Source organism: Haemorhous mexicanus, chromosome 1, assembly GCF_027477595.1.
Source record: "Haemorhous mexicanus isolate bHaeMex1 chromosome 1, bHaeMex1.pri, whole genome shotgun sequence".
NCBI classification, from domain to species: Eukaryota; Metazoa; Chordata; class Aves; order Passeriformes; family Fringillidae; genus Haemorhous; species Haemorhous mexicanus.
This window is the reverse complement of record NC_082341.1, coordinates 67,789,416-67,802,158: the sequence shown is the minus strand read 5'-3', so window position 1 is coordinate 67,802,158 and position 12,743 is coordinate 67,789,416. Positions and strand designations below refer to the sequence as shown.

Here is a 12,743-nt window from a genome sequence, read left to right as displayed (position 1 = left end):
GAATGGTTTGGTTGTGGCTCCTAATGCTTGGGTTTAGGACATTTATTTGAAACTTGGTCACCTTACTTCTAATTTCCATTTCTTGCTGTGATTGGTTTTCAAATGATGACGCAGAATATGAACTATTTCTTGCTTCATTTCCATATCTGTCCTCCTTAGGGTGAAAAAAATCAAAATCTCTCCAAACAATGATGAAAACTTAATGATCCTAATTTTTTATTCTCTAATTACATATCTTTGTCTACAAATTTCTACCAGAGACGGTTTGATTTTCTTCACTATGGGAAGCTGACCTTTTCCACAGTCAGTTTTGACTAAACGAAAGGAAATTGAGGGCAGTTTAAAAGTCATTACCTAGATGAACTCAATATTTAGAATTATCACTCTGTTCTTGTTAGACTGACATGAAGTGAGTGTACTTCCAGTATTAGTGCCAATATAACGTAGTCATTTCTTGAAGATGTAAAGAATTCTAATTACACTCCTAAATCTGAATTTAACTATTCCTCAAAAACTTAAAGTGGCTTTTGCGGTTAGTAAGGTAGATTAGATGCCCAACAGAAGTCATAAATATTCACTTCATTTCATATTGTACTCTACTTGTCAGCTGTGCAGCAGTCCCATGAGTGAAGATACAGTCAGTGTGGCCTGTGAATTTAGAGTATGAGAAGGCAAGCCATGGAGGGTTTATCCACATAATGGATTTACAAGCTCTACTGTCAGGCACTCACAAATTGGCTGAATAATTTGGTGTGCTCAAAGTCTGAAGTGTGGCATTTATAATGTGACAAAACTGCACGTCCCGGGGTGTTTCTTCTCTGCTACAGCTGGGCAATCCTCCTTGAACCACCACTGCCTCACCAGGCAGGCTCATCCCAGCAGCTCTCTGGCTGGAACAAGCAGTTGTACACTTAATTCCATCCTCATAATTTCCCTCCCTTCTCCATTGCCTTCTTTAATTACAAATCAGACTGCACTTGTGACATATTATTTTATCATTGAATATAGACTTCAGACTCTGTTTGGATGATGCTTAATAATGTCTCAGCTTTTAAATCAGTTTTACAGGCAGTGTTTAACAAAACTCTCATATAGCATGACATGAAAGCATCAGGAAGAATTATGATGTTATTCTATTTATTTACACTTGAATTTTGCTTAGATCAGGGAATAAATCAGCCCTTTATACTTGCCTTACTTTGGACTTTACTAATGCCTTAAGAAAATACTATTGCAGGTTTTTTTCTCAACTTTTGATTGAGTCAGAGGTTCAAATTTAAAGCGTTTGCCTATGATTAACCTTTTTCTTCAATAAAGTCAAGAGATGCTATAAAGTTAAATGAATGCAAAATCCAATTACTGATGAACAAGAGGACTGTGCTTTTTTTCACAGATCAGACTGCTTGTAATGAAGATACAATGATCAGTCTTCAAGAATCAGAGGATCTTCCTAGAGATGAGAGGGATCAACACCAAGGGCACGCAGGTTTTGGTAAGCAGGCATCTGTAACTATGCAAATGAATTGGTAGACTCTTACTTCAGTTCCTGCAAGTTTTTTTCCCTAATCAATTCCACTATGTGCAAAAGGATTCAGTGTCTCTTCTTGAGTTTCTATGCAAGTAGAGCCTATCTTTCCTGTTCTATATGCAGCTTCTCAGCATGTTTTCTCATAGCCTATTAATTCTGTGTCAGCTGGGAAACCCTTGCCTTCCTGCTCTGGTTCTGGATGGCAGGGCTGCTGGAGTCCATTCCCTCTTCACTCTGCGGGAGCTGGAGAGATCTTATGGGTGCTGTAGCACTGGATGTTGTGACATCAGGTATTTGTGCTGATGTGATCCCTGTCTGCTGAAAAACATTTTCTTCCAATTTGTGTGCCACTGTTCAGGGGCTAGAACACTGTCTTTACAATCCTCTTTCTCATGCAGTATTAAGAGAAACTAACAAACACCAATGGACAATGAGATGGGTTTATTTAGGCTACAGTCAACAAAGAAGAGGCATTTTTTGCTCTCTCTAGGGCTCTTTGCATATGTTCTGCTGTCAGTGTATGCCCATATCAAGGTCTATATCCTGATTTGGTGACCATGAAGCTTACGAACGCTTAGAAAAGTTAGGTGTCTTTCTGTGTTGACTTCAGATTACAGGGATATCAATGGCTCTGAAGGAAATGAAAAGCATATTCTAGCTTCTGTCTCTCCCTCTACCACTGGATTCTTGTAGAGGTATAGATACTGGCAAAGTATCTATTATATCTAAATACAGTCCTCATGTTTATGCTTACCTTAGTGCTACCTAGTATCTTTGTAAGCATAAGTTGCCATGACTGTGCAATGTTATACACCCTCGTACGCCATGAAAGTGGGATTTGACCCCATGGAAAATACACTGACAAATCAAAATGTGTAATCGGTTTAAAGTTCAAGGGTGCAGCCAAATCCTGAGCCAGTGTAATTTGACCTAGATTCACTGAAGCAAGGAGAGCCACAGTGAACTACATAAACAGAAGAACCAAGCCACTGTGGTTGCCCTCATACGGTGAGGATGATGAGGAAATACTTAATCCTTTACGATGGCAGTGGTTTGCTGCTTCAGCAAAATGTAGTTTCAAAACAAACAAAAAAGTTTTCTTATGCAACTTTCTACAAATAATAGTGATTATTGAACACCCAGGATGCTGGAAAAAACCTCTCAGTTGAGTTTAAAGGACACTAGCAACATAAGCCTGCTTATCTCTATTTCTATACAAGTGAAGGGAATGCTCAATCAATGTTCCCACCACCTGGGCCAAAAATCTGTTTGTCCTACCTTTGCTCCTGATGCCTTTGGTAGTATTCTCCAAAGTCCCCATGACCCCTTGCCCCCAAGCTCCAGGTCCATCTAGAAATCGATGCGCTGTAACTTTTAACCCTGCATTAGCATCATGGCAACAGCTTTCATCAATAGCTCAGGTATTTGTTTCAGTAACTATTATTCCAAGGACACTCTTTCCAACTTTCAGAGCCAAAGTAACCTTCAGCCTTTATACCACTTCAAGGACTTTCTCAGATTGGCAATTCTTTCTTCAGAATGCCTTTATGTATGGGTAACAAAGCTTGGGAAATGTCAGCAACTTTGGAACACTAAGATTACTGGACATACAGAAGAGCAAAATTTGCTAATCTAAACCCACATGTAGCTCTGAATGGCGACTTCTGGTTATTGCTTCCAGCCATTTCAAGAAAAATGTCAAGGTTAATTGGACAGCTCTAGGAACCAGAAAGAACAGGTTAAGGGTAGGTCTCAGCTATCATTTCCATTGGTACAAGGTTGCCAATGCCTATGTTACCAACTAATCCTTCCTTGATTTGCACTAGTATAACTGACTTCATCTCAGTCCTGGAAGGAATCAAAATTAATAGTTTTAACTCGTTCAGGGTATTTACCTTTTTTTTCCAGCTGCCTCCATACTCCTGAGCACGTGGGTATTACCTGTACCAATTACTGATAAATAATGTACATTACCTTCTGCAACACCAGGTATCTTTGTAACCTTCTTCCTTTGCCACAAGGAAGACATTATCAATGGCTGGTATTAACTTAGGCTTTGTGTAGCTGTGGTAATTTAGTCATGGCTTTTGTGTTTATATTCCAAATTATTAAGAAATAGAAATTCAATTATGTCACTCTAACAGGGTTCAGGCAGCATAAACTACTGAACCCTGGTCAGTAGTTTATTAGACCATTTCAGGTCTTTTCAATAGGGTCTTCTCATATCTGTCATCCCAAGGTGGAGTTGGTGGCAAATAGAATACACAGGAGAAACAGATTCAGACTGACAGCAGGTGGACACATGGCTTTTAGAAAGAGGACTGAAGTAAATTCATAGAATGACTATTTGATTATTATTCATGTCTGGATTTATGGGGGAAGGAAGAGTCCAAACTGATTTTTGTTCAAGGAAGGCAGAATTTACTATATGTGATGCAAAGACCTTTTTTTATGGGGGAAAATAAGTATTTTTATTGTTAAATTGTATAAAACAAAAACTAGGCTCTGTTGTTAATCGCGTCTCAAGCTTCTGATACAACAAGCTTTGCCAAATTATTCATCCCAATGTGCCTCGAAATGTAAGGCTGCAAAACACGACTTTGATAGTGTCCTACTTTGTAAGGTTGGCAGTACACTTAACGCATTGCTGTTTATAAACAGGATGAGCTCCTTTGGGAAAGTTACTATGACTGCAAAGACACAATGTGCTATGGGGAATCGGCATTGCTTGCTAAATAGGTGACTTCATTGTTCCACTTTAGCTCTTTTAAATGCCGAACTAGAATCTAAAACTCCATTGTTCATTCATTACATGGAAAAAAAAAAAAAAAAAAAAAAAAAGAGGAAGTGTTCCACTACAGATTGCACGGCTAAAGCAAGAGCTTCTGTTAAGATAACAAATTAACGGGAATAATCGGTTTATGTAACACGCTCAAACGCACCTCGGAGTACAGCAGAATGCACCTGCTCTGATCGGGGCAAGGCGCAGGGCAGCCGGGGAGATGGATGCCCAGGGGCTGCGCATCTCTTCCTCCCTCTCTCCATCCCTCCCTCCACCCAGGACCGCGTTCCTCCACGTGCCTGTCCCCGCACGCCGCCCGGCTCCCAGCGCTGCGCGGGTGCCCGCGGGGCTCCCGCTCCTCCATCCCTCTTTCACCGCTCCCTAAGGGTCCCCTTGTCCCTCCCTCCTGCCCTACAATGCCCAAGCTCAGCCGCTCGACCCGACCCGCGCCGGCGGCTCGGGTGCGTCGCGTGGGGTCTGGGAGCATCTGAGGCCATGCCCCCCCTTTTCCCCCGAAAAATCGCGCCCCGAACGTGGCCCGTAGGAGCGGGGGTAGCGGCGCGGGAGCAGAGAGGGAGGGCAGCGGGGGCTCTCCGCCGGCCCCGGTGGAGCGGGGGGCAGGGAGGAGAGGGGCAGCGGCGGCCCGGGGGGATGCGAGCGTGTGCGGGGAGGGGACGCAGGGGGACACTCACCATGGCGGCGGAGCGGCGGCGCGGCGCTGTCCAGGGTATCGCCGGGCTCGGCGCGGCTCTGCAGGCGCGGCCCCCGCTCCCGCCCTATAAGGCACCGCCTTCTCCCGGGCCGGCGCGCCCGCCCCCGCCGGTGAGGGCGGGCACGGGGCAGGAGGGAGGGCTGGGGCTCCGCCGAGGGTGGGCAGAGCATAGCGGAGCGATGGGGAGGCGGTGGGGAGCAGTATCAGAGCAGGAGGAGAGGCTGTGCGGTGCAGTTCCATCACCCACCCAGCTGTCACGGCAGATGGTGGCCGTTTGCCTTTGTTGGAATCCACCCTGTCGGGAAGATTCAATTCTCTGTCGGGCCACTTTGGGAGCAGGCAGGGTCACTGAATCTGTTGCATTCAACTTGGGTTTGGTCTATGGCTCAGCACTCGTATTTACAAGCTGAACTTCTCTAACCTGAAGCCCTGAATCCTGCACACATTGTGCCAAAGTGAGATCCACCACCTAATGGTTACCGGTTGGTCTCAATTATCTCAGAGTCTCTAAATGATTCCATCATTCCAACAGTAGCATCTTCCAGGAGATCTGTCTGTTAGGGAGGGACTGCTCAGAAAATATTTAGGCTGGCTAGGAAGGAAACAGAAATCACACAGAAGAGGAGCTACTGATCCCATCACAACTCATCCTCTGATACACACAAAAAGAGTCAGGGAAGGAAGTGGCTTTGTGCTTGGTGTAACAAGCACAAAATCTCACACCTTCAAAACTCATTCTTGTTCCCAGTGGTAACAAAGTCTTACAGCTACTATAAAGCATTTATTTAAACTGTCAAAGTTGGTTGAAAATTTCCCTGCTTTTAATAAATAAATCAAAATAATATTTCTTAAAAACTATTACTATTTTTCATTTTTATTTTTATTTTCTAAACGAAAATTTGTCAAGAAATTACATATCCATACATGCACTTCCATAGCTGCCTTCTCATTTCTGTGTTTATAGTTTGGTTGATCAGAGCTCAGAGATGTGTTTCCATCTCAGTGGGACAAACAGTGGAAATAAGTCAAGGAGAGCATGTGTGGCGCAGGGCTGGTGTCATCTTCACAAACTAAAGTGTACTTGATGAACAGACATGCTGTATTTGTCCAAAATGTAGCACTGATGTTCTGGAATTTGATATTTCCTTCCTGATCAGCTCTTTGTCCATGTGCTACTTCAGCACTTTCTTTCTCTTGGATCTAGACACAGAGGTCCACCAAAGGCAGTGAGGATGGCAATTTTCCCGGGGCTGCTGCCTGCCCAGAAATGATACTGCCAGGAGATTCATGTGAAAGCGTATCCTTATGTAATTTCTAACCCACTTTTACAGACACAAATTTGTTTGCTCAAGCTTCCAAATTCCAGCATGTTAGTCCAAACTAACTGCCCCAACTCCTGAGGTTGACCTGCCAGCCTTTCCCCTACTTCATCTTTTCCATAGGTTATTCATGTAATTCTTTGTGCGTCATTACAAACCATCTTGAAATACTGAGGAGAAATACTTTCTATACCTATTTTTTCCCCAGAGAAATTGTTTCCTAAACGGAAAATTGTCCTCTTTGTCCAAAAAGCTTGTCACTTTTTAGGTGCTGTAGAGCGAGGAACAGTTTGGAAGCTGACTGACAGAGAAACATAGAAGTGATCCAGTGCATTGCAATGTTTTGGCTTCACAGTTTTTTATTCCAATTTCTTTATAGTCCAGAATAATCTGGGTTATTGTGTCAAGCCAAATCTAGAGCTAAGAATATGGTAATACAAGGTATTTTTGTCTTTATTCTTGTTATTCTTTGTCTAAAACAGAAAGGAAACCTGTGCACAAGTTTGGTAAAGATGTCATATTTCTAATTTATTAAGTTCCTTGTTCCTGAAAAATTACATTCATAGTAATTGATACGTTTCTTCCTTAACTAGTTCCCTTCTACAGTAGCAACTTTCTTTTTTAGAAAAACAATAGTGTCTCCAGTGAAGAAAAAATAGGATTCTGGTGGCATCAAAGAGAAGCTGTAATAGCATTATGGATATTTTTAACACCTCTCTAGTGACCTGAATTTGGAGATTTAAGGGCTGTGGCAGGATTTGGATTCATCTGTTTTGTAGGGAGAGTGATGCCATGCATTTAGTTGGACCCCAGGCACTAAGCAGAGCAGACCTCTGCCAGCCAGCTTTCAGTGATTGTTGAGCAGCACATTGTCCTGAGATAAAAGGCAGAAAAATAAGTTGACATAAGGACAAACAGACTTGCTTAGTTCCAGCTGAAATTCCCTGAAAACTGGCAGAGTAAAAAGAGACAGTTTAAACAGCACTTCATTCTGGGGCAATGCTGTTACACAACCACCACTGTACAAAGTGCAATACCACAGGGAGTTACCTTGGGCACTGCTGGTCTAGGGGTGGTTCTAGGTTGTACTTTATCACAAACTACCTAATTTACAGAATCACAGACTGGTTGAGGTGGCAAGGGACGTCTGGAGACCATGTCATCCAGTCAACCTGCTCAGGAAGGGTCTCCTACAGCCAGCTGCCCAAGGTGGTGTCTCGTCAGGTTTTGGATATCTCTGCATCTTAGGAAAAGCACCTTTGAGTTGCAATGACTTCAGAGCTGACAGACCCCACTGGGCTTACAGCTCAGTAGGAAACAGGGTGGACAAAGTATCACTGATCAGTCAACTACCAGCAATGCTCAGCTCCTGCTAAGTTTCAATCAGCAGAAAAAAAGTTTTAGTTCAGGAAAGAAAAGTCTTTCTGTCTCACATTACCATGTCACCTACTAGCAGTCACTCCTCTTGACCTGACCATGACCTCTTCCAAAACTCAGGACATGCCTGTTTCATAAAATTGTTCTGCCAGCAGCCTCTATCTAATTCACTGGCAAAATGTCTCTTCTGTCTCTGAGCATCTAGCTCGGATGAAAGAGGATATATTTCTTCTGTTATCCATTCTTTTGCTAATATTTTTGGCTCAGAACAATGGCTATGTACCTGCAGATTTCGATTTTGCTAGTGACACCGTGGGGAGTTACAAGGTCAGTGTGACAGAATTTTATAGAATCATACAATGGGTTGGAAGGGACCTTAGAGTTCATGTAGTTCCAAGCTCTCTGTCATAAACAGGGGCACCATTCTTTAGAACAGCTTGCTCAAGGCCCCATCCAACCTGGCCCTGGGCCCTGCCAGGGGTGGGGCATCCAGAGCTTCCCTGGGCAACCTGTTTCTGGTCCTTGCCACCCTCACAGTAAAGAATTTCTTCTGTGTATCTAACCTAAATATCTCCTCCTTCAGTTAACTTTTAATTTTTGTTCATTTTATTAACTCAGAACTGTCAGTGATGAAACTGCATGCAATCAAATCTGAGTAATCAGGCTGAAGTGAAAATTTGGAAGTTTGTTCCCTTGTTTTCTCTGGTATGGTTAGCTCTTTCTAAATGTTATTTTCAGCATTGAAACTACAGCTGGTGTAATATGGCCACAAAGCTAATGCCTGCATTAAATTGCCAGCTGCAAGCAAGTAAAATAAAAACTAAGTCAAAATAAATTTATGCAGGCAGAAGCACTGAATTGAGCAATTGTGGAGCTCTGAAGTTTTTGTAGTAAATATTTTGTTTTAGCACCCTCTCTCGGACACAAACCATCACTGCTGGTGTTTACCCATAAAAGGCTTGGCTGAAGCTGGAAAGCATTTGCAACAGGAAAAGTGCTTGGCTGCAGTCACAGATACAGCTTAGTTATGTATTTTTGTATTCTATAAATTAACGTAAGTAGAATTTTCTCATCCCTCTTAGGCTTATCATCTTTATACAAATAGTCTGTGCTGTTCATTTAAGACAGCCAAGAGCTGGGAAAAGCATGGGGGCTCCAAAGCAAATACTGAAGGAGAGTTGATACGAAAGACCGTAGCTCCTTGCTGTCTGCATGCCTCCTGTGAGGAGCCTGCTGGCGTTAACTGCTGGGAATTGAGGATCCGTCTGAATGTTCTCTCTTACAGCCACCACTATTTGGTGTTAGGGTAGCTTGTGGAGGTGTCAGTTTGGGACCACGGTCTTGCTGTGTACTACATCCAAGAGCTCACAGTGTCATGAGTAACATTGTAACGCAGAGGGAAAGGGGTGGGAGGAAGCTGTTTCTCTGTATTCCCACCCTGGAAAAAGAGAAGTGTGTTAATGCCAGAAGAAAATCAGCAGTGGGAAGGTCAATGAGTATATTCTGAAGAGCAGAAGGGGCTACAATTTGCACCTTCTGCATGAACCGTAGCTACCTGCCCAGCTTCTGGGGTACAACTGATAGGCAGTCAAGTTCCTATCCATTTTTTTGGCTCCAATAGTTGATATGGTTGCCAGTTACCTTCAGAGATAATATATGTGCCAAGAGAAGGCTTAAAAATTAGGACACTGTTGAACAAAAGCTGTTTGGATTACTTTAACTTGCTCTTCCTGCCCACATTCATTTTCCTAAGCCTTATTTGCAATAATAGCCTTCGGCAACACTCCCACTTCATCAATGCAGGGTGCGGATGGTAATAAACAAACAGGAGGACATGAATGATGCAAGGATCTGGAAAAGGAAAAAAAAACAAAACAAAACCAAAACCAAAACCACACCAAACTTAAGTGTCTGAAATTCTTTTTCAGGACAAGAATAAATGCCTTATATAGAATAATTTCTATATTGTTTACATATATATATTTTGACAGCTAGTTAATTATTTCATTCTTCCTTCTGCTGTCTCCCTCTAGGTAACCAAGTGTGAGTTTGTTGAAGTGCTGAGCACTTGCAGCAAGACCCGACATCAGCAAAAGCTGTGCTACAAATAAAGGGAGGCAGGAGATTTTCCCCATATGCCAGCTCAAAAGCAGGCCAGAAGAGGCAATCAAAAATCAGTTGATAATTCAAATGTGTCTGTCTGCCTCAGCCCTCTCCCAGGTGAAGGAGGGATAAGATCCTTCCCCTTGTCCTGTTATGCAAACACAAACAGTGCTTAACTGGCTGCTGTGAAACAACTGGTTGGTCTAGATGCATCAGCTCTCACACCCCGAAAATAAGGTTTGTGCCCTCAGCATCAGCACCCCCCTTCCCTGAGCTAAAGAGTCTTTATCTCTCTTATTCACAGCATTGTGGGGCCTCGTTGCTTTGAGGAAACATGCCAAATGCTGCTGCTGTGAGCCTGTCCACGGTTTGGTGCACTGTTGGGCAGAGGCCCCCTGAGTGCCCCCTCAGTGCAGTCAGGTGCTGCAGTCCTTCTGCTGCCTGATGGCCTGAGCATCCTCTTTTCCCTACCCCCAAAATATATCTCAGTGTGTCTGTTGTTGTACATGCTGAGAGAAGATGTGGGAAGATCGATCAGTGTTGAGCATCACAGGAAAAAGTGTTCAATGTAGAATATTGAAAGTATGCAGTGAGCATGTAACCAGAGGATGGAGAGAAGGTCATAATGTCATGAGTGAGATTTTTTCATCCTCCTCAGGGAATGGATGAGCTTTATCCAATTTTGTGACTCTGCAACACACATATACACTTAAGGAACTGGATATATCAAGATTAGATTTGTATAACTAACCCTTTATCTGAACTTCAGTGAATAGAAAACCTCCTGTGTCCAACAGTAGTTCTGTTTTCCTTTGTGTGATTTTATGGGGTTTTGAAAAATAAGCATGTACACATTGCAGCTCACCTATCCCAAGTGCATCATCATTGGTATTGTACAGATTTTGGTCACATTAGCACATGAAATGAAACATAGTGGGATAGATGTGTATTTATTCATGTCATTTAACTTTCATCTGAAGAAAAGTCTTAGGTAAAATACATGTAATATGTTTGGGTTTTTTCATTCATGTGGAGATCTGCATATAAATCTTAACTGACACAAAGTTGCTCAAAAGAAAGGGTTTATTTCATGTACTGGGAAAAATAAAATAACAAAGATTGTGTTGACCAAATGGTTGGAGAAGGAAAAGTTTCTTCTTGTATCTCATGGCTTGGCTATAGTGTAACCCACAGTTACACACCACCTATATATCCATCTCCTATTGAAGTTCCCTGGCCATTATGCCAAAAAGTCCTTTTTATGTCTGTCCTGAGGACAATTTCAGTAGTTCACCCATACTGGCATTCAGCAGTCTCAGGTAAGAGATTAGAGGGAAAGTCTAATGGAACAAGAAAGAATTATCTGCAGGGGAGAAGGATCAGGTTAGGGAACACTTACACAAAATGGAAATATCTTAAGTTCCCAGGGCCTGAGAGGTTGTGTCCTTGACTGCTGAGAAAGTTGGCTGATGACACCGTGAGGCTGTTCTCAATTTAGTATGAAATATGCTGCTGACTGGGAGACGTTCCTGGGACTGGATGAGAGCAAGCATCTCTTCTATCTTCAAAGGGAGCAAGAAGGAAGGTCTGGAGAACTACAGGCCTGTGAGCTTCATCTCAGTCCTTGGAAAGGTCACAGAGAAAATCCTCCTGGAATTCATGTGGTCTCTGAAAACATGAAGATCAAGGTAATTGTGACTATTCAAAATAGATTTACAGGCAGGAAATCATGCCTAAGTCATCTGATGGCCCTCTACAACAAGGTGACTAGCCTGGTGAATGAACTAGAGAAAGGGGCAACATAATAAGTAAAATTAAGGTTTTCCAAACTGAACATACATTGATTAGAAGGTGTTCAGCCTGCACAGAACATATGAGAACTTTAATTGCTACTTGTTTTCATTTTTTACTTCCTATTCTATTAGAATCTCAGAATATGCTGAGTTGGAAGGGATCCATCAGGATAATCGAGTCCAACTGCTGGCCCTACACAGGACACCCCAAGAATCACTGTGTGCCTGAAATTCCATATTGTCTTGAGCAGTACTATATATGTTTGAATGTATGATCCATGTGTGTGTGTGTGTATATATATATATATATATATATATATATATATATCTCCATGTATATCTGAGGCCTATATACATGGATCATGAATATTTATTGCTCCAAAATTACTAGATACCAAGATTAATTATTTCTTCAATTCTGAATGCTGTGGGGTTCTGCAGTGCTTGGGGATGTGATGTGAATGAATCTATTAATACAATTATTATACCATTTTTGAACTATAGGATGACATATTTAGGTTCTTTTAATAGCCCTTACATTTGACAGCTATTTTACAGAAATGAGAAGGTAGTAGTCCCATACCCAGAGAACTGCAGATGATAAGCAAAAAATCAGAGAAACAGAACAGTGCAGTTAGGAGGAAGCTTATTTTTCAAAAGTAATATGGTACAACTGTTACTACTTTGCTTTGTTTGTAATACAAAAGAAACCTTACTTAAGTATATGTAACAAGTGCTGAGGCAAGAATTGTAATAACATTTAAAGATCAGGAGTCATGTCAAAGTTAAAACTTAGAAAATAACAGAAAACATGTTTCAAATTAAATGATACTTGCAAAAGACATGCTAAGTGTTTTAATACTCCAGGCAGAGTATTAAACAGGGCTTGGAATGTTGGGAAAAGAAGTCTAGGATTGGAAAGAAAGAACTCTAGGTTGATTTGGTGAAGTCACAGCAGATTTAAGAATGTGGATCAGGGACCACACATGCAGGTAATTTTAGTTAACAGGTATATTGAAAGGAGGAGGCATGTGGCATGCTCAGAGTCCAGGAAAACAAAGAATTGTTAGCTTCGCTTAAACGGGGAGATTTTTAAATACTCTGTAAAAGAAACAAAGAACAGGACTAG

The 12,743-nt window shown here is 42.0% G+C and overlaps 1 protein-coding gene across 1 annotated transcript in view; it reads right to left on the bottom strand.

Annotated features, from left to right (window-relative positions):
• ELOVL2 (ELOVL fatty acid elongase 2) overlaps positions 1-5,107 on the bottom strand; it is a 50,854-nt gene extending 45,747 nt beyond the window's left edge. The window contains exon 1 of the mRNA XM_059852484.1: positions 5,003-5,107. Coding sequence (XP_059708467.1) covers positions 5,003-5,005 — 3 coding nt within the window. The 5' untranslated portion in view covers positions 5,006-5,107. The remainder of the gene's footprint in view (positions 1-5,002) is intronic.
• Positions 5,108-12,743: the final 7,636 nt, after the last annotated feature.